The sequence below is a fragment of the Cololabis saira genome, chromosome 9 (assembly GCF_033807715.1).
Source record: "Cololabis saira isolate AMF1-May2022 chromosome 9, fColSai1.1, whole genome shotgun sequence".
NCBI classification, from domain to species: domain Eukaryota; kingdom Metazoa; phylum Chordata; class Actinopteri; order Beloniformes; family Belonidae; genus Cololabis; species Cololabis saira.
In genome coordinates this window covers 36565287-36585485 of record NC_084595.1, presented here as the reverse complement: position 1 = coordinate 36585485, position 20199 = coordinate 36565287, and the positions used below count along the sequence as shown (strand labels likewise).

The window sequence follows — 20199 nt, the reverse complement described above, 5'->3', positions numbered from 1 at the left end:
AAACCACGCTGCAGAAGTTTTACCAATCACAGGTAGCCAGGCCCAGTACCATCTTCTATGGCGTGGTGTGTTGGGGCAGCCTGATTAATATGACCAACACTATGCATGAGAGCTCGTTCTGTTCTGGGACTGGATCAGCAGTCTGTGGTAGAGATGACAGAGAAGGGAGTACTGAGGAAACTTTTCACTATTCAGAACAGCCCGTTTCATCCCTTGCATGCTTCTCTGGTATCTCACCAGCGTACGCTCAGTTGCTGATGGAGCCTACTGAGGAGCATCACTGAACACCACAGGAGGTCCTTCCCACCCAAGTCTGTATAACTCTTGTCCCCTTTAGCAAGGAGGAGAGTTTGTGGACATGGACTATTTACATTTTTGTGCATTGATAATTTTTCAGTAACCTCCACTGTCCTCTGACGAAGTACAACCTTTACATACCTGGCACCCATTCAACAAATATTCTGGACTAGCTTTTTTTTTTTTTTTTTTTAAGCTTTAAGACATATGTCTACCTTATGCTTATAGAGTTTTATTCATTAGTCTAGTTCAGATTACTATGTATGTTTTATTTCTTATCCTACTGCTAATTTCTAACGTTTATCTTTATTTACTATCAGTACATTTACATTGTTTAAATCATATGTATACCGTATTCATTTGTTTACTTTTTTTGAATAGAATAGAATAAGCTTTATTGGACAAGTATTAACATGCCAGACAGGGAATTTGTTTTCATTTTTTTTCGCTCACTGAACCCAGATTTAAATAGTTACAAACAATAATAGACAAATGGCTCTTATTAACATATATACAATTTAAAAGTGAAAGGTGCAGCAGTATGAAATCGTCATGGTTATTGAAAGGTGGATTGTTACAGCATATAATTGTGGTTATTATTATTATTATTATTATTATTATTATTATTATTATTATTATTATTATTATTATTATTATTATTATTATTATTATTATTATTATTATTATTATCATTTTGCACAGTGTTTGATTAATAATAATAATAATAATAACAATATAATAACAACAATAACAACAACAACAACAACAACAACAACAACAACAACAACAACAATAATAATAATAATAATAATAATAATAATAATGACAATAATAATAATAATAATAATAATAATAATAATAATAATAATGTATTTTTTTTGTTTTAGTTTTATAACATCTAAAAAAATACAAATCCGCAATGCAAAGATGATTTCCTTGATAAACGTTTTCAGTGTTCTTTATTTTAGTGTGGTCCTATTACGCGCCTGCGCAGATGAGGCGAGTGATCCCCGTGTAACTGTGCCGCAGAGACTTGAGCCGCCGCGGCCTCCGTAGCAGCAGAAGGCGGAGGGAACATGACTGGTGCTTGACGTGGAATATTTCCGTAAAGAGACGATGGAGGAGTAGCAGCGTGTCGCCCCCAGCCATCCCTAAGCCATCCCGTCCTCAACTCACGTCTAGACGGGCATTTACACCCTGAATCCCGCTCGTGTTTGGGAGCACCGGAGCCGAGAAAAGCAGCTGTCTCTCATAGACTGATCCCTCCGCTCCAAGCTACAATCATGATAAAAGCTATTTTAATATTCAACAACCACGGGAAACCAAGGCTTTCTAAATTCTACGAGCACTATGTGAGTAACACGCCGATTTATTGTTATTATTCTTATTCTTTGTATTATTATTACTATTATTCTTTATTATTATCATTGTTGTTATTATTATTGTTATTATTACTACTGTGCATTCATGCAACCAATAGACCAAAATAAAAGCACAAATTATAAAATGAAACACGTTGTATCACGTGCATTTGAGCAACCAGTCAGTTGTTGGGAAACAGGAATTCAACTGTGTTGCAGAGAGGAGGTGTGTGTCTTTCACTGATGTGCTGTTATAAATACATCTGGATGTATAAGATCCGCCTCTGAACCACAGTTTCCTTTTCAAATAGTCAATCAATCAATAATCAAACGAGACAATCACATTGCGTCTGTGTAATCGGTGCTTGTTTGGTCCCCTCCCACCAGGATCCAGCTGTAATGATAAGTACAATGAAGGGAGTTCAGTGTTTGTGTCACATGACTTGCGAGGCCCTTGTGAGCAGCTCGTGCTCCAACATTTCATCACTGCTGGTGTTATTAGCTTATTGCCAATAACTCAGCCCAGTGTCAGAAAATAATAAATGACAGCTTACGTAATACTCTCTTGATTGGATTTGTATTTCTATGCCGCCTGTCCTTGGATTAATATTGCTATGACGCTAACAAGACGTCACAGCCTCGTCCCAACCATGCATCTACTTCAGTTCTTTGCTTGAGTGATGGTAGATAGGCTTTAACCAGTCAGGATTAACCAGTCTGTTTAGTGACAGTAAATGTTCAACACGTACCAATCCTATCTATAAAAGGATTTGCATATTTAGTTTGAGGTGTTGGATAGTTTATTAACATCTTTTAACTTGGTAGATTCATTCTCCTCTAGGTAATAAACTGATCTTACTTTTTCAGTTCTGATACTTCTATCTGCTTTGCATATTGGAGATACCCAATACTGATTAAATACTATTAATGTGTGGATTAGACTGAAGCTTTAGGCTCCAGATAAATAGTAACATAACTAAACACATTACTACATACATAAAGATGTACCAGGTGTTATTTATTATTAAAATACAGTGGCAATTGTTTGATTTAAATGAAGATTGGATAACATTTTATGAAAACGTAATGGAGAAAACCTATTAATTAATTGAGCTTCATGAATCTTTTTCATTATTCAATGCCTGATCCAGTTATATAGACAACATCGAGCCTAATATCTGAATACTAACAACAGCATCGGTGCAAATTGCATGTTGTATTTGCTTTCACAAACCATGGGAAAATGTCGGGTGTGCCACGTCTCCGCAGCTTGTTTAACTCCTTCAAGGACACCAACTCAAGTGCTGAAATCCCAAAGTGGATGATTATTTAAAAAAGGAAAACAAAACGTGTTAAAGGTACTGTAGTCGATTGTACATTTGCAGAACTCGGACTCCAAGTATATGCGATAGTACTGCATCAAGAATGTCTGTGGTGTACTTCACACTCACAGCTCACAGCAGAGCGTCAGTGAGATCTTAATCAGACAAAAATAGACTTAAGAGAACTGTGGCGAACGTTTTTCACAATTTTCCAACATTGATCGAGATTCATTACTCAAAAGAAAACAACAGATGAATACGTAACGAAAATGATAACTCACAGCATTTTTCTATATTACATAATCCGTTTATTTAGATTGATTGTGTTTTAGAGGGTTGAATTAAAATTGATCAGATTGCAAGGAGGATATGTAGACACCATCTGCTATATTACAGGCCGAGGTGTTGACTTACAGGCTGGCAGGATATAATATTTCACTCATGCAGTCCCGTGAGCTGTAAAACTGTCCCCAGCATGCAGTTTACTAAAATTATAGTAAAAGCAGGGTCTCGGTTTGTTGTTTGGTTAGGAGCTGCAGGGACAATATTAAAAAGTGACAAGTTTTGTGTGTGTTGAGGCAGAGCTGATGCCTTGTTGTTCTGTTTGTTGGAAAGACCATCTGGATCAGGGATAAAATTTAAAATCCATTTATCGTCAGCCCAGGTAAACACAATTAGAAGCTCAAAATTAAATGACACAGGAGAAATACATTCGTCCCTGGTATGAAGGATCTGTACATCACACCAAGTAACTTAATGTGACTCAACTCCAGAGGCTGAAACTGAAGCACAGCGTCTCCGAGCTTGAGTCATTGGGCACGCATTCCTCATCAAAGTTTCCCAAATTGAAGCCCACGCTGTTACAAATCCACTCACCCAAAACCAATCAACCTGGCGAAAATACTGATCTGGATCGGCTTTGAACGAGGAGCTGCCAGCCCGAACAAAGCTGACTGTGCAGACAGGCGGCCTCGCTTGTCCACATTCAGCTTGCTACCTGTTTTTACTTTGAAGATCTATAGTTTTGGCATCTCTCAAACAAAATCTTCATTCATATCATGCTCGACTGTTTCCTCAAGTAGCTGATGTTTGGTATGTTATCCTTGCGCTCTGCTGGCTGCAGTAGTTGGTTGTATTAAATAAGTAGTAATACAAGTTTAAGCTGAAGTGGGTTTGAATGTTTTCTTTGGATTTTACATGTAATTAATTGTTTCTAGTATAACAGATCATGTGTGTAAAGATTGTAACTCCTCTTGTAAACACAAGTGCAGGATGTCTATGAATAATAAATGATTTTCAGATTAAAATACAGCTGGAATGATATCAAATCCTTATAGGATTATTAATGCATACAGGGTATCAATACAATCTTTAGCTTAACTGTCTACACTTACTGTATGTGTGATTAACATATACAGTGGGGCAAAAAAGTATTTAGTCAGCCACCAACTGTGCAAGTTCTCCCACTTAAAAAGATGAGAGAGGCCTGTCATTTTCATCATAGGTACAGATAGAGACAGAATGGGGGGGGGGTTCCAGGAAATCACATGTAGGATTTTTACTGAATTAATTGGTAAATTCCTGGGTAAAATAAGTATTTGGTTACCTACAAACAAGCCAGATTTCTGGCTTTCACAGACCTATAACTACTTATTTAAGAGGCTCCTCTGTCCTCCACTCGTTTCCTGTATTAATGCCACCTGTTTTAACTGGTTATCAGTATAAAAGACACCTGTCCACAACCTCAAACACTCACACTACAAACTCCGTGAGGACGTGAGAAACAGAATTGTAAACCTGCACCAGGCTGGGAAGACTGAATCTGCAATAGGTAAGCAGCTTGGTGTGAAGAAATCAACTGTGGGAGCAATTATTAGAAAATGGAAGACATACAAGACCATGATAATCTCCCTCAATCTGGGGCTCCACCAAGATCTCACCCCGTGGGGTAAAAATGATCACAAGAACGGTGAGTAAAAATCCCAGAACCACACGGGGACCTAGTGAATGACCTGCAGAGCTGGGACCAGAGTAACAAAGTCAGTCAGTCATGACAAAGTCATCAGTAACACACTACGCTGCCAGGGAATCAGATCCTGCAGAGCCAGACGTTTCCCCCTGCTGAAGCCAGTACATGTCCAGGCCCGTCTGAAGTTTGCTAGAGAGCATTTGGATGATGCAGAAGAGGATTGGGAGAATGTTATACGGTCAGATGAAACCAAAATAGAACTTTTTGGTAGAAACACAACTTGTCGTGTTTGGAGGAGAAAGAAAGCTGAGTTGCATCCAAAGAACACCAAACCTACTGTGAAGCATGGGGGTGGAAACATCATGCTTTGGGGATGTTTTTCTGCAAAGGGACCAGGACGACTGATCCATGTAGGGAAAGATGAAGGGGGCCATGTATCGTGAGATTTGAGTGAAAACCACCTTCCATCAGCAGGGCATTGAAGATGAAACGTGGCTGGGTCTTTCATCATGACAATGATCCAAACACACCGCCAGGGCAACGAAGGAGTGACTTCGTAAGAAACCTTTCAAGGTCCTGGAGTGGCCTAGCCAGTCTCCAGATCTCAACCACATAGAAAATCTTTGGAGGGAGTTGAAAGTCCGTGTTGCCCAGCGACAGCCCCAAAACATCACTGCTCTAGAGGAGATCTGCATGGAGGAACGGGCCAAAATACCAGCAACAGTGACTGCGTTTACATGCACTCAATAACCCTTATAAAACCCGAATATTGGCAATAACCCGAATTTGCACGGCCATGTAAACACCAATAACCCCTTTGAATAACCCGAATTTTTTTTATTATATTACCCCTGGGTTACTCCTCTTAAAACCCGAATATTCGGTCATATAAACGCCAAACGGAATATCCCGATCAAACGGAACATGAATTTGTTTTCTGCGCAGGAATCCTGGTCTTTTGAGTCCAGGAAGTTCTTATAAACACGGAGAAACGCAAGACCACGCCACACTTTTGAAGTGAGGAGGAAACTAATCACTTCATAAATGTAATGAAGGATATGAACATTTTGGCATTTGTAGACGGTAGAAAGTACGGGGATAGCGAGATTTACAAGAAGGTGAGCGAAAAGTTGCGCGAAGCAGCATTTGTTTTGAATTTGGATACAGGAAGAAGAAGTGGAAATGACGGGAATTGCGTCATCACGTTCTCCGCGCGTCGCTGGTTTGATCGGGATATCCCGAATGATTAATTACCATGTAAACAGGGATAACCCTGTTTGCTCACGCATGTAAACGGAATATCCCGAATGTTTCAGTAACCGGATTATTAGCAATAACCCGAATTTTGACTGCATGTAAACATAGTCATTGTGTGAAAACCTTGTGAAGACTTACAGAAAACGTTTGACCTCTGTCATTGCCAACTAAGGGTATATAACAGAGTATTGAGATTAACTTTTATTATTGACCAAAAACTTATTTTCCACTATAATTTGCAAATACATTCTTTAAAAATCAGACAATGTGATTTTCCCGATTCTTTCCCCCATTCTGTCTCTCATAGTTGAAGTTACCTATGATGAAAATTACAGGCCTCTCTCATCTTTTTAAGTGGGAGAACTTGCACAACTGATGTCTGACTAAATTCTTTTTTGCCCCACTGTATATTTTTAGTACTTGTGGTATTTTTTGTATGTATATCACGTATTCAGTACGTGTATGACATTGAGTTAGTCATCTTGAATTGAGGAGGTGATTGTGCACCAGAAAAGGGCATTTACCAGTTTTATTTTGTTTTAAAGCCTCAAACAAAACAACAGTAGAGGTTTAAACTTTGGATTGTTTTTCTGTCTCAATGTGGTGCTTGTTTGTAGCATTTTAGCCACTTGTTTGTTAATGCTTCTGCTTTTGTATTCGGCGTCAGATGTCCTGTTTAGCCTTCCAGCCAACGGCGTAGCGATCACTCTCCCTCTCTCCTTGAGCACGTTGAACAGTTATTATCTGAGAGGGCTTTAGCAACCCTTTGGTGAGATTTTGATTATTGGGGCCATGTAAAAATGGCAGAGAATGTGTTTTTAGAGGTTTTCTCCTGTACATTAAATTAGCATATTCATTGGAATTTCAATAATGTCACATATATATCTCAAATGCAAAAGACTTAATTCAATCATCCCTAGGGATATTTAAGATTTTAAACTGAATTATGTCTACTGGCAAGCTATGACATAACATCATAGATAGATAGATAGATGGATAGACACTTAACAGTAGATAACTGACTCTCAACTCACAGACATTCAGACATGCATACACAAATTACACACATTTAGGAAGACATGTTCAGACAGTGTAGCTTGGGTGAATAGTCCAAAGTACAAGAGATATTATTGCTATTGCTACGATTGCTATTATTTCAATACAATGTATTTTTTCCTGGTGAGAACTTTGAATAAGCCCATTTAGGGCTTCCTTTCTCACCTGCACATATTTTCATGCTTTTTTATGTACATTTAAACTTTTGTACCGTTTTTTTATGTTGTGCAAATAAACAAATCAAAAATCAAATCAAATCAAAACAAGAGATAAATAAATACATTACAAATAAATTACCAAAAATTAGTGTGTGTGTGGGTGATGGGTAAACTAGTAAACTTAGGCGGAGACGACATCTTGGTGCTTTTAAATAAAACAGACAAAAGCACGTGTTTACTCCGTCAATACTCGTGTTCCAGAACGACAGGTGAATTATTCATTTTCATACCGACAACCCGTAATGAAATGGCTCACTGGAGATGTTTACCATTCCTCTTTGCTTAACAGCCTCCATTTCCTCATTCATCCTGCAGAATGAAGACACAGAGCAACAGATCATCAGGGAAACCTTCCACTTGGTGTCGAAAAGAGATGAAAATGTCTGCAATTTCCTAGAAGGAGGAATGTAAGTTGACAGGAGTTTGCATTTGCGTGGGACTGTTTCTAGGAAAGCGACTAACTAAAACGCAAGAGATGAAAGTTAGTCCTGTTGAAGATTTGCATTCTTGCAACAGAATTCTTTTCAGTCAAGAAAGGAGAGCTCAGAAGTCATGGTGAAAGGAAATCGATCGTCATTTATCATTCATGGGTGTGGAACTGGGTGTCATTTTACTGCCTCAAACTCCACTTCTCTCTTTTGTTCTTGTGCTTTTTCTCCTCAACACTGTTTGAGTGAAATCAAATATCACAAATATTAACCAATAAAGAAAAAATGCCAGCATTTCAACATTGACTCTGCAGGGTAAACGATTATTTAAAAAAAAATCACAGTTCCTCTTGAGTGAGCACACAAGATTTAGTCAGGGTTGTGACACTACTTGTGGTAAGAGAATTGCATTCACTAATTTTTTATCAAACCCAGCAAGGAACGGGCTTTTAGAGCTTCATATCTTCTCATATAAGTTTATCTGGCGTCATATCTTTACACCTTTATCTAAAAAAACATCCTGTTTTTCTTGAATTTTAATTGTTTGTGGGAGCACAGTCATGCACAGCTCGTTGTAAAGTGTTCAGTCTGTTTCAGGATTAACTTCACCTTGTTTGTGTTGAGTTTAATGACAAACTTCTTGAGATTTACAGCAGAAAACCTTAGGAGTGTTAAGTGAACCCTGAGCAGGTGTTCTTCTAACAGTCTCCTTGTCCCCATTTGTTTCAGGTTGATCGGAGGGTCAGACTACAAGCTGATCTACAGACACTACGCCACATTGTACTTTGTGTTTTGCGTCGACTCTTCAGAGAGTGAACTAGGAATTTTAGACTTAATCCAGGTAAAATGCTGGAAGTCACCGTGTTCACCACTTGTTCTCAGGTTGGCTGTAGAGTTTCTTTTGCGTTACGCTTTCTTTTCTTCTCTTTTCTTCCCCATTTTTAGGTATTTGTGGAGACGCTGGACAAATGCTTTGAGAATGTCTGTGAACTTGACTTAATTTTCCATGTAGACAAGGTAGAAAATATTCTTTTATCTCTGTGATGTAACATGTTCATAAAATGATTGCGTCTAGAGATTACTGTGTCATTTTTGCAGTAATTTCCCTCGATGGTTATTAGTTTTTCTTACTGTATATTGTTTTCCTCATTTAAAGACCCATAATGGGTTGAAACATGCTGCGTAACTGCTGGCATGTTTTTATTTTAACTTAAATACAGTACTGGTTACTGTTTGGAGCCGAAAAAAAAAAAAAAAAGTCATACATTCTGGATTCATTACAAATCAACTGAAATATTGCAAGCCTTTTATTATTTTAATATTGCTGATTATTGTTTACAGTTTAAGATTAATATTCCCAGAATATTCAAATTTTTTTAGATAGGATATTTGAGTTTTCTTAAGCTGTAAGCCATGATCGGCAATATTAAAATAATAAAAGGCTTGCAATATTTCAGTTGATTTGTAATGAATCCAGAATGTATGACATTTTTGTTTTTTTAATTGCATTACAGAAAATCACAATATTCTAATTTTCTGAGACAGTCCTGTATTAGTGTATATATATTTCATTTCATGTGCCACAGTTTATAAACATGTATAGATATAGAAGTTGTTTCTCTCTGAACTTAACCACACAGATGTCAGGGTTACATAAGTTGCTGTTAAGTCACCTTAACGTTATATCACACTTAAAGAGTCAGTAGAGAAAGAACTCATTCAATTTAAAAAGAAATCTGTTTAATTAACTAAGAAAATAAACCCAATCAAATTGATTTCAGCTGTTACCAACATGATGTAAGAGTTTTCTAGCAAGACCATATAAAACCTTAATCAAAGATGTACCTCTGCCATAACATTTTTGTGAGTCAAAAAAAGCCGACTTTGTGTTTTTTTGTTTTTTTTATAGGTCCAAAATATTCTGGCAGAGATGGTGATGGGCGGGATGGTCCTGGAGACCAACATGAATGAAATCATCATGCAGGTGGATGCCCAAAACAAGATGGAGAAGTCCGAGGTAAGCGCGTCCCTGCCGCTCTTCCGCGCGTGCGACCCGTTTCCACCTCTGACCTCGGAGGTATCGTGTACAGTATGCAGGCATGTGTGTATGCTGCACCATGCATGCTACTCTTCAGTGACTTTGTGGATGCTCCCTACCCACTCTTGAGTGTTTGTGCTCTTTCCTGGCCTCTCCTCTCGCTGCTGCGCGGCTCTCAACGCAGATCAAACTTGACACAGTTGTCTCTGCCGTTCACCCACAGTAATTAATTGGAGCATTGTACATCACGCCTGCACAGATTTAACTCCACCACTGTCCAGTGTACCTCCATAATATGTTATTATTGAATATTCCTTCTCATCTAAATTTGACATACAGCAACATGCTCATTATTGTCAGCAAAATGGGGTTTTAGATGCTATTCATGTTGGATTAAACACTTTAAAATAAAAAAAATAAAATCCAGATGTGTCACATCTCCAAGCCAGTGTCTTAGCTAAGATATTTGTGCTATGCAAGTACATCGCTATGTTTTTCATACAGCTTCTGCCAGCAGATGAACTTTCATTGACTGTTTTTGATAGCTTTCAATAGACAGACAGCCAGAGACAATTTAACCACCCCTTTTCCCCCTCTCAGTTTGCATTTCAGTATTTGATTGTATTACGGTAAAACCTAACAGTGCTGATGATTTGGCTTTGTCTACACATCAAAACTAAGAAATTGCATCTGTTTCTTTACACCAAGTTGGTGTTTTTTGGGAACGATGCATAGTTTTAAATCAGAAACTAACCTTTTTTTTTTTTTTAATTATTTCCCTGAGCTTAAATTCACATAGTGACTGTTTTTTATGGGTATTTAATCAATTGTGTGCCCTAACATTATAACTTTTAAAAGACTTAACACAGTAAATTTTTGTAAAAATCTCACCTGCATTGTGTGCTTTCAACCAAACAGAATCTTCTTATCCGATTTGATATTTTGTAAGAAGAGTGTTTTACTGTTCCTCCATCATCGGAGCTGCCCTGTCTCCTTCCTCTTGGACCTATCGTAGACCACAGAGTTTGTTTTTCACCCTGATGCTAATTGAAAGTGGGACTCTTCATTTATAAAGAGACATGCCTGCAAAACAAGGACCAAGCTGTCCTTTTGCCAAACAGGCAAAGTCCAAGTAGAATTGCTCTTATTTTATGAAACAGAATCTTTTAAATCAGTATCTGTAATTCTGTGGCAATAAAAATATCTTGTGGAATAAGAAAAATATCACATTTGAGTTTAAAGATGTGGTGTATGATAGGTCCTTTCACTTTCTGTGGAGATAAACTGTAATTACTTTTAATCTGCTTTAACATTCCTCATTCCTCTTTTTCCTGACCCTGTCCAGTTCTTTCCATTCTTCTCTCTCTTTACAGACGTTTATCTTTCAGTCTACCAGGCAGGACAGGTAGACACAGGTACTGCTAAATTTACAACCAAATACTGTAACTTTAACTGAAGTTTACTCCCCTTTTTGAGTCTCTCCACATGGCCCTTCATGTAATTAGAAACTAACAAACAGTAGGAATCTTTCATGGCAGACCCAAAAACATGGCAGTTTGTCCCCTGAACTCAGAGCTCAGTGCTCCTCCACCCTCCTGTTGCTGCGTGGGATGAACAAAATAAAGGAAATACCTGACAAAATACCTCAATCCCCAATTATTGTCTGTTGGATATTTAATTTGGATTTGGTTAGTTAGGTTCTGAGTGAACTCTGATCATTTACCGGGCAGCAGAGAATTTGAAGTTGACATCTGGGTTTGTTTAGACTCCTCATTGCCCTTCCAGTTCAGCACAGTGCAGGAGTATGTGGCACACAGGACCTCCACAATCAAAACCAGTTCATTTCTACACCTCGTAACTAAAAGCTTAACATATCTGTCCACTGCACATTAAGAAACAGCAAAACAGTGGTTAAATGATGAACCCCACTCCACTGGAGAGGGGTTCATTTAGCGGCCAAAGCATATCATAGATGCTTAATTGCAATACGGCTAAAGAAATTATATCCAATTTTCAAAGATAAGTAATAATGTTCCTTTTTTTATCATTTCCAAGATCAAAAAATCTTTATAATTAATAATGTGACTGGTATTGGAAACTGATTATTCGTTGAAGGGATTACCAAATTAAAAATAATTTATTTACTTTAATAAGTGAGCAAAAAAGAAGAAAGCTTTTTGTAAGATCCATTGTCTCTCAACCTTTCTTCATTTCAATTCAGCTTTATTTATAAAGTGCCAAATCAATGACGATAGTCATCTCATGCGATGCACTTCAACAATACAATTCAACCCGTTCCAAAGTAGCCCTTTTAATACAAAGCCAACAAGCCCAACGGATGGCATCAAAACTTTACTCCAACACGGTGCCCCGTCCTGAGCAAACACCAGGCGACTGGAAAGGAAAAACTTCCCATTAACAGGCAGAACCTGACTCATACAGGCAAGCCAGGTTTACCTGTAGAGCACATTTCAGCAACAAGGCAATTCAAGGTTCCTTACATAAAAAATAAAAAAAAACAGGAAAGGCAGCCTTTCTTCCCCCTTTTTAATGATTTGAACATTTTTTCAAACCTTTTGGGCAAACTAAAGAAAAACAAACCAGAAAACAACAGTATCAAGTGCAGGTAACAAAATGAGTACCATCTACGCATGCAACATGCCTCGACGTCACTTCACATTCTCTACAGTTTGTAGTGATTAATTATATACACTGTTTATGTCAGGTGTTTCTGTTGTATTGTTCATCTCCAGGAATTTAAATGATTCCTCTCTATATATTTAGTTTGATTTTTAAAACAGGTTTTTATTTCCTGTGTTACATTGCAACCTCAAAAATATAAAGTCAATATGTTTTATTTGATTAGTTTCACATCAGACTGGCAACTTTTCTCCAGCTTAAATATTTGGAAATATGCTTATTATCATTTGAGTATACCGTAAGAAAATAGAGCCTTTAGTGTCACGTCAGTTTAGCATGGAGACATCAGCCATGTGTGAAAATACTAAATGATTAGTAGGGATAAAAATATTTAGAATGCGAACACAGGAAGGGACTATCCATATCAAAGGGAATGTTCTTGTTTGCGTCGTGATGCTGTTGTTCTTGCCGACTCCTGGCCAACAGGGTGCCGTTAAGAAAAGGAAAAGACACTTTACTAGGATTTGTTTTTTCTTACAGTCTGTTATTTCACTGGCAACAGTCATCCATAGAAAAGTCTTCACTGCTTACACAGTGGTTGGACAAAAGTGTTTTCATCCATTTGTAGAGATGCTTTGTAGAGACTGTGTCAGAATCCCCCAAAGGTAGTCAGTGGAAGCTTGGAAATGAACGAATAAATGCTTGAAATAAAAATCAGTTCACTGCTGTTGGGAAGTTGAAAGCGTGTTTGAAAGCATACTTGAACTTCAAAGAGATTGCACTGGGGTGTTTTATTCGAGTCTCCTGTGAGAAGCTGTCAGGTTTTTTTCCATGATGATCTGAGCCTGTTGATTTGTAAGAACAAGTTATTTTAGTTTGACCAGGACAATTGTCCACCAGAGTAGATTTGATTTTGTTTTGCAGTTGCTGGCTAAATCGGTCTGGTTTAATTTTCCAGACATTTCAGAATGCTGGAATGTCAGTCTTACGAAACCTGAAGTTTGGAGAGGATGAAGTGTCGTAATAGATTTGGCTGGCAGAGATATGTTGTTACTAGTCCAGCCAAGGCCCAGCCACCCACTGATCGCTGCAGTGGCCCATTGCATTGTGGGATACAAGGTAGACTGGCCAGCTGCATACCGGAGATTTTTCCACTTCGGTCCTGTTGTTCTCAAACGTTATAATATGCTGAACATTTCAGAAAAATTACGACGTACTAGTGGTATGTGATTTCAGAAATGGCCATATTCTGCTCATAGTTTTCCCAGTGAGCTTTAAAGGGGCGGGATTTTTATTTTTTTATGTTTAGACCAGATGTGCTGGCTAGGACCATTGACAAGAACATTGTGTTTCATTGAGGAAGTCGAGTATGTTGTGAAATAATGTCAAAGGCAGGTGTATTTTCTCACAGATAAACATGTGTCTAACTGAACCATTTTATTTGAATTTTTGCAGTCTCTGTGCTAAACTGCTGACTGGAATTGCAACATGTACATTGCAACATTTTGTCATTAAGACTCCATTAATGTTGATAAGCATATTTCGGAAAATGCTGAACTTTTCTGAAGTGCACATAGTTTGTCTTTAAACGGCATTAAAAACAGAGTATTTAGCTACTATGTCCCTCAAACACGAGACGCTATGCAGCTTCAGGCTTTTAAAGGCCTCTAACTTTCACAGTAAAGAAACTCAACCCAAGGTCATGTGTTTCACAGCTGGTCTCGGTATGTCAGTGTGTATTAGTCACACAGTTTTGGTTAAAGACCCCTCTGATAAGGCCTTGTGCACTAGCTTCCTAGTAACCCACTGTGAGGAGAAAAAAACATTCTCGAGTCTGAGTCCTGAATACTAAGCCCATGTGCTGCATCAGCATTCCTTTCATTTAACAGCACTGTCGTCGTCCTTTCGTAACACCAGTCTCCTTGATTTCTGGCAGAGGAAGGAATCCACTTTTAAACAAACGGCCAATTCAAATAACCTCAACATAAAGTGGATTCATCCTCATGCCCAGACATACTTGCATTGCTTGTAAATTATAAGGGTATTAATTTCCATGTGTTTCACACATAGATATTGAACAGCCATGTGCAAAAGTTAGAACCACTTCTTTTAATCCTTTGATTGTGTATGGGGGTTTAAGAAAATAAAACATCTGATCATAGTCGGGTCTTGCATATACAGTTTTAGATGAATAACAACTTTTAACTTTTTTTTAACAAAAAATAAAGCCACAAAAGAAAAAAAATGAGAAAAGCATAAGAGCAATTTCAAGTACCTCATGAGTCAACACGTTATAAATTCACTTTTAACAGCAATAATATGATATAATTAATAAGTTGATACACTGATGTGTACAATATGATAACAACTCAACCGTGATTATGACAACAAGGTATAATTCCATATTCAGTTTAATTCAGTTCCAAAATACTTTATTAGTCCCTGAAGGGAAGTTTATTGCAATTATATTGCAATGTTCAATATCATTTCCTCAAATTTTTTAAATATTGCTCAAAATACAACTTGTCTTCCACTTGTACCCAGGTGGCACACAGAAAGTGTACTTGTTTACCTAATAGTGGCAGGCTGCTAATATATATATATATATATATATATATATATATATAATATATTATATCTGTGTTTATGCATATTAAAAACACCACGCAGGATTAAAAGAGGAGGTACTGTCTTTTGCCTACATGTCTTTAGAGTACAGCTCTTTTTGTTTGAAACATTTTTGGGTCTGTCTGCTAAAGATTCACCCAGGAGCACTCTAACTACAGTCACTCTCAAATGTTTCTCCCACTTCAGACAAAACTGCAAATCCTTAACTCTCTACAGATGTTTAATTGTTCCAGAAAATCTACTTTCTCCCTGCCTTTTCTCAAAGACTAAGTTCTTCTGTTGTACATTTCAACATTGAGATTCACTGTGTTAGAGTTTAGTGCCTGCCTTTTCTCAAAGACTAAGTTCTTCTGTTGTACATTTCAACATTGAGATTCACTGTGTTAGAGTTTAGTGCCTCCTTTTGTCCCTGAGAGTAGTAGTTTAGCACCAGTACACTCGCAACCTTCTCATATCATCAGAAACAACATAATATTTGTGCACATGGCACCATATTAGAAAATAGAGAAACAGTCGCTACAGTCATGTGCAGGCTCTCCAGAAGTATAATCTGACCCAGTGGAGGTACAGTATGACCTGTATTAATATGGATAATACTTTAATACATACATTTCTATTCAAACCAATCAATCCAAGTATCATTTCCATCTTCATATCCAAATCCATTTTTCTGCTTTACCCCAATTCTCTCCTCGCATTTTTGCCCTTATTGGTCCTCAAGAGTCTGGTAGGTTCACTTTCCAAGCAATGCTGCCTTTTTGTCCATTTGATGAATGTCCAGTAGTGCTCAGTACATCAGAATTAGTGAATGAGAAGACTAGTTCAGTGTGTCCTCACAATCGAACTCTTAATTGGCTCTGGTTGTGATGTTCATCTTTCTTAGAAAGAAATAATGCATTTGCATATGAAGCTATAAAGGCATCTGAATGTACATTTGCATATGTTGTCTGTCTCAGTGCTTCTGCATTTTGTCAGCTGTTGACTGTTTTCCGTCCAGTTCTCTGTTTAGCACTTTTTTGTGGTGTGTTTGAGCTGTGTTTGTGTGTGTTTCCAGTGTTCACTGTTGGGTGTCTTGTAGTGAATAGCCTGTGTTTTGCTTCACTGGTTTGTATCTTATCAACTCTCCGTGTGTGTGTACGTGTGTGTGTTTGTACAGGCCGGCATTGCAGGAGCGCCTGCTCGTGCCGTATCAGCTGTAAAGAACATGAACCTCCCGGAAATGCCCAGAAACATCAACATTGGTGACATCAGCATAAAAGTGCCAAATTTACCCTCCTTCAAATAGTCTTGAATCTACAGATGTCAGCTAATGTTTACCATAAAACAACCTGTTTACCGACACCTCAAATACTTTTATCAAAACTCTTCATCTTCAAACGTACTGAGTGATTTCACATTCCTTTTTCTTCTGGTACTATATCTTTGTTTTTCATGTTCAAGAATGTTTCTGATGTGTATTTTTTTCTTGTTTGTTTTTGTTTCTTGTTTGGAAGGAAAAATAAGTATTTATTTATCAGTGGTACATTTCTTCTGCCTCACTTTGGTTTGTCTCATTACATTCAGCTCCTCCAGGACAGGTCTGCAGCAGTTTGTAACTGAAATTATTTCACTTATGCAGGTGTTTGTTCAAAAAGAGGGAGCATGATGGCAGGCATGTGTGGTTTTGGAAAGTTTTACTCGTTTGGTTATCGCAGACTGGAGAAATCAATCATCGGAGAAAAGTAAATGAAACTGTTCCAAAACTGCAGAAGGTCTGTCGCAGTGTTAAGTTATAAAATGCTGAATATTATTATATAACATTACAGATACTGTATGCTGTGTGATTAAATAAATTACATATATATATATATATATATATATATATATATATATATATATATATATATATGCAGTTTATTTTTTCTTTGTTTTTTCTTGTTTGTATGCTAAATATTTTAAGTTATGTTTTATCAACAATTTATCTTAATTTTCAGCTGTGCATGATTTTTTTTCTTTTTCTTTTTCAACAATAAATTCTTTAAAATCAACCTGCATTGTTATTATTTGTCCCCACTTGTAGTACTATTTTATATTATTAGTATGTATTTGACATACACAAATTGTATACTTGCCATGCATTTCCATTACAGCTTCTAATATCTTGTTTGACACTGCATGTGACAGCTTTAGCAGGTCAATAAGTGCCATGTAGTAAAGAAATAATGTTAGCAACTTTGACCACCTTTGGAACCAAGCATTAATGTAGGTTTTATATTGTACAGTAGTGGGCGTAGCCTGATTCTCCTGTATGTTCTAAAGTGTAAAAATGTGGTGGGGGGTCCACAATACAAAATGCTCATCCTGATGGCATCTCTGTGGCGGAATCTCAATTCAAAGAGACCCCAACACACAGGCCCCAAAAGGATCTAGTCATAGTTTTCTTCCGAGTGGAAACATGAATTACTAATCTCCACATCTTTGTCCAGACCCTGGGTTTTCAGGATCTTTTTAGTTAGCACAAAGAAGATAAGCTCAATATTCACTTAGCTATATATAATCAATCAGTCTCACCATAAAGGCAGTTCTAATTCACATAAGCAGTCTGAATTGATTCTTTAAATGTGCTTTTCTTTTCTCCAAACAGCATACACTGCAACATTCACTGGAGTGAATTATCCATAGCTGTGTTGGACCATTATTGCAAAAAGTCCTTGTAAAAACAAAGATTGTGGAAGCTTATTTACTTCTGCGTAAATGGGCAAAAAAAAGCTGTAAAGTCGGCCACAATTCCATTTAGACAAATCCAACATTTCCAAATTCAGCTAAGCTATCAGCCTTGACATTTTGCTTGCAGAGGGTGTATGGAGATGAAACGGTATATTAACAGGACTCCTGAAGTATTAAATATGAAGTTACCAGTGATCCTTGACCCTCCAGCATCATTTCAAAACTGCAGCGTTCTTGCAGTCTCAGGTACACCACATTTACAAGGTTAGGAAGGCATGAAACATAACCACTTGAGATTCACTTATTTAAGCTTCTATATTTTACTTTAACCAACAGGACTGACATTTTGTTTTTCTTAAAAAAAAAAGAAAATGATTTTTTTGGATTAAATTAAATAAAAGGGGGAATTTTAAAACTTCTTTGCTAGAAAACTTAAAGAAGTTAATGAGTTAAGCCCAGTCGCCCACACCATACTTTCAATTCAATTCAATTCAATTTTATTTATATAGCGTCTAATACAACAAAAGTTGTCTCTAGACGCTTTCCAGAGACCTATACCCAGAACATGACCCCCGAGCAGTTATTACATAAACAATGGCAGGTAAAAACTCCCCTAGTGGGAGAAAAACCTTAAGCCAAACAGTGGCAAGGAAAAACTCCCCTTTAGGAAGGAAGAAACCTGGACCAGGCTCATAAGGGGGGACCCTCCTGCCGAAGGCCAGACTGGTGGGTCAGGGACGGCAACAGCACAGCAGGCAGGTGGAAGCAGCAACGGGATGACCAGGGGTGGGGACCGCAGGCCAGCACGCAGCTCCCGAAGCTCCGGCCCAATCGTCAAGTCCCAGGTTGGGGTTCAGGGTCGGGGAAAGGTTGAGAAGGGGCAGGCCCAGGGCCAGGTAGAGGAGTCTTGACGGACAAACCTCTCCCCCGCCTGCCCGGGCCGTTACCCTGCCCCTCTCACTCCCACAGTGCAGGTTCCGGTGTCCGGCAGAGGATGCTGCACCATGGACAAAAGAGAGAAAAGGGAGGAGAAGGGGGGGCCTGCACAAGAAACTACAGGAGCGACTCTAACACACTAAAGTTTACACTACCTAGGGATTTACCAACACCAGCTAGAGGTCTACTAAACACTAACTATAGGCTTTACTAAACAGAAATAAAAAAAAAGAAAAATTCACATGTGGATTCAATGGAAGGAAGTGTTGAGGAACAAAAGGCATTTTCTGTGACTTCACTGCGGTGCTTTCAATTGATTGATTGACTGATAGACATTCCACATATACTATTTTACATGTTCTTCTAAATATTTCTAGTTGATAATCATTTCTTTTGTTCTAAAAACTTTAAGCCAAAATCTTCAAGGTTTAGTATCTGTTTCTGTCAAGTTGCAGGTTTAGAAAAATATTGAGGAACAATTATTGTGTAAGTAAGTGTTCAATAATTACAGTTTTGTCCTTCCAAAATTCAGAAGAAGGGCTTTGCACTAATACTCGACACCTTAAACGATTCTGTGCATTTAATATCTATAGAGTAGCAATGAATTTTAAAATTATAGTGGTAAATGTGCTTATGCACCTCTCCTGAGAGTCAGTAGGCCTGTTGTGACCTGTTGCACTCATCCTTTGCCTCTATTCTGCACAAAATAAAAATTGAAAAAGCGTATTTATACAACAAAGACACATAAAAGTAAAGGGAAGAAAAAAGGAAAAAAAATCCAAGTCCATTATTTATTTATGTATTTATTTATTTTTCATATGACAACGATATGTGCGCGATAGCGATGCGTGGCTCTCCACTGCGCATGTCTACTGCACAGCCCTGGCTGTCACGTGAGTATCTCGTGTAAACCCGGAAGCAGGAATGACAACAGTGTGAGGATGCGGCTGCAGCTGAGGCGACTTTAGAAAGAAACACCATGAGTTCCATCATAAAAGAAACACAAAGGTGAGTGTGAATTTATTAACATAAAACACGCACTCTTTTTTTTTAAATGTTTTTATTACGACTCCAACGTTATAAGTAGCTTGTAGCATCCTGAAAGTATTGTGGTCCAACACATCAGCAAAACTGATGCCATTACTATCAAACTGTGTTCTTTAATTAGGTTTCTGGCATTTTTTAATTAAATAGATTTCAAACATCCTGTCTCTTTTCTTTTTTAATTATTTTACTTTCAGACACAGCACTTTTCTTTCATGCAAATATTTACATGCATAGAATTGGAAACGAATAAACTAAATCTAATTAGTCTACTTGAGATGTTTTTGTTCAGTTTTTTT

At 37.7% G+C, this 20199-nt stretch overlaps 2 protein-coding genes across 3 annotated transcripts in view; both read left to right on the top strand.

The window, feature by feature from the left end:
* The first annotated feature begins 1334 nt into the window (after positions 1–1334).
* Positions 1335–17241, top strand: ap3s1 (adaptor related protein complex 3 subunit sigma 1). Of its 2 annotated transcripts, XM_061729422.1 has the most exons (7): positions 1335–1649; positions 7796–7887; positions 8638–8749; positions 8854–8925; positions 9818–9925; positions 11320–11361; positions 16371–16499. In XM_061729422.1, the coding sequence occupies exons 1-6, from the start codon at positions 1581–1583 to the stop codon at positions 11353–11355; spliced, it is 489 nt and encodes a 162-aa protein (XP_061585406.1). In that variant the 5' UTR covers positions 1335–1580; the 3' UTR covers positions 11356–11361; positions 16371–16499. The 2 variants fall into 2 exon arrangements, with proteins under 2 accessions (XP_061585406.1, XP_061585405.1); XM_061729421.1 differs by lacking the exon at positions 11320–11361 and having other exon boundaries at positions 1337–1649; positions 16371–17241.
* A 2515-nt stretch (positions 17242–19756) lies between these two features.
* commd10 (COMM domain containing 10) overlaps positions 19757–20199 on the top strand; it is a 62181-nt gene continuing 61738 nt past the window's right edge. Inside the window, exon 1 of the mRNA XM_061730052.1 lies at positions 19757–19864. Coding sequence (XP_061586036.1) covers positions 19836–19864 — 29 coding nt within the window. The 5' untranslated portion in view covers positions 19757–19835. The remainder of the gene's footprint in view (positions 19865–20199) is intronic.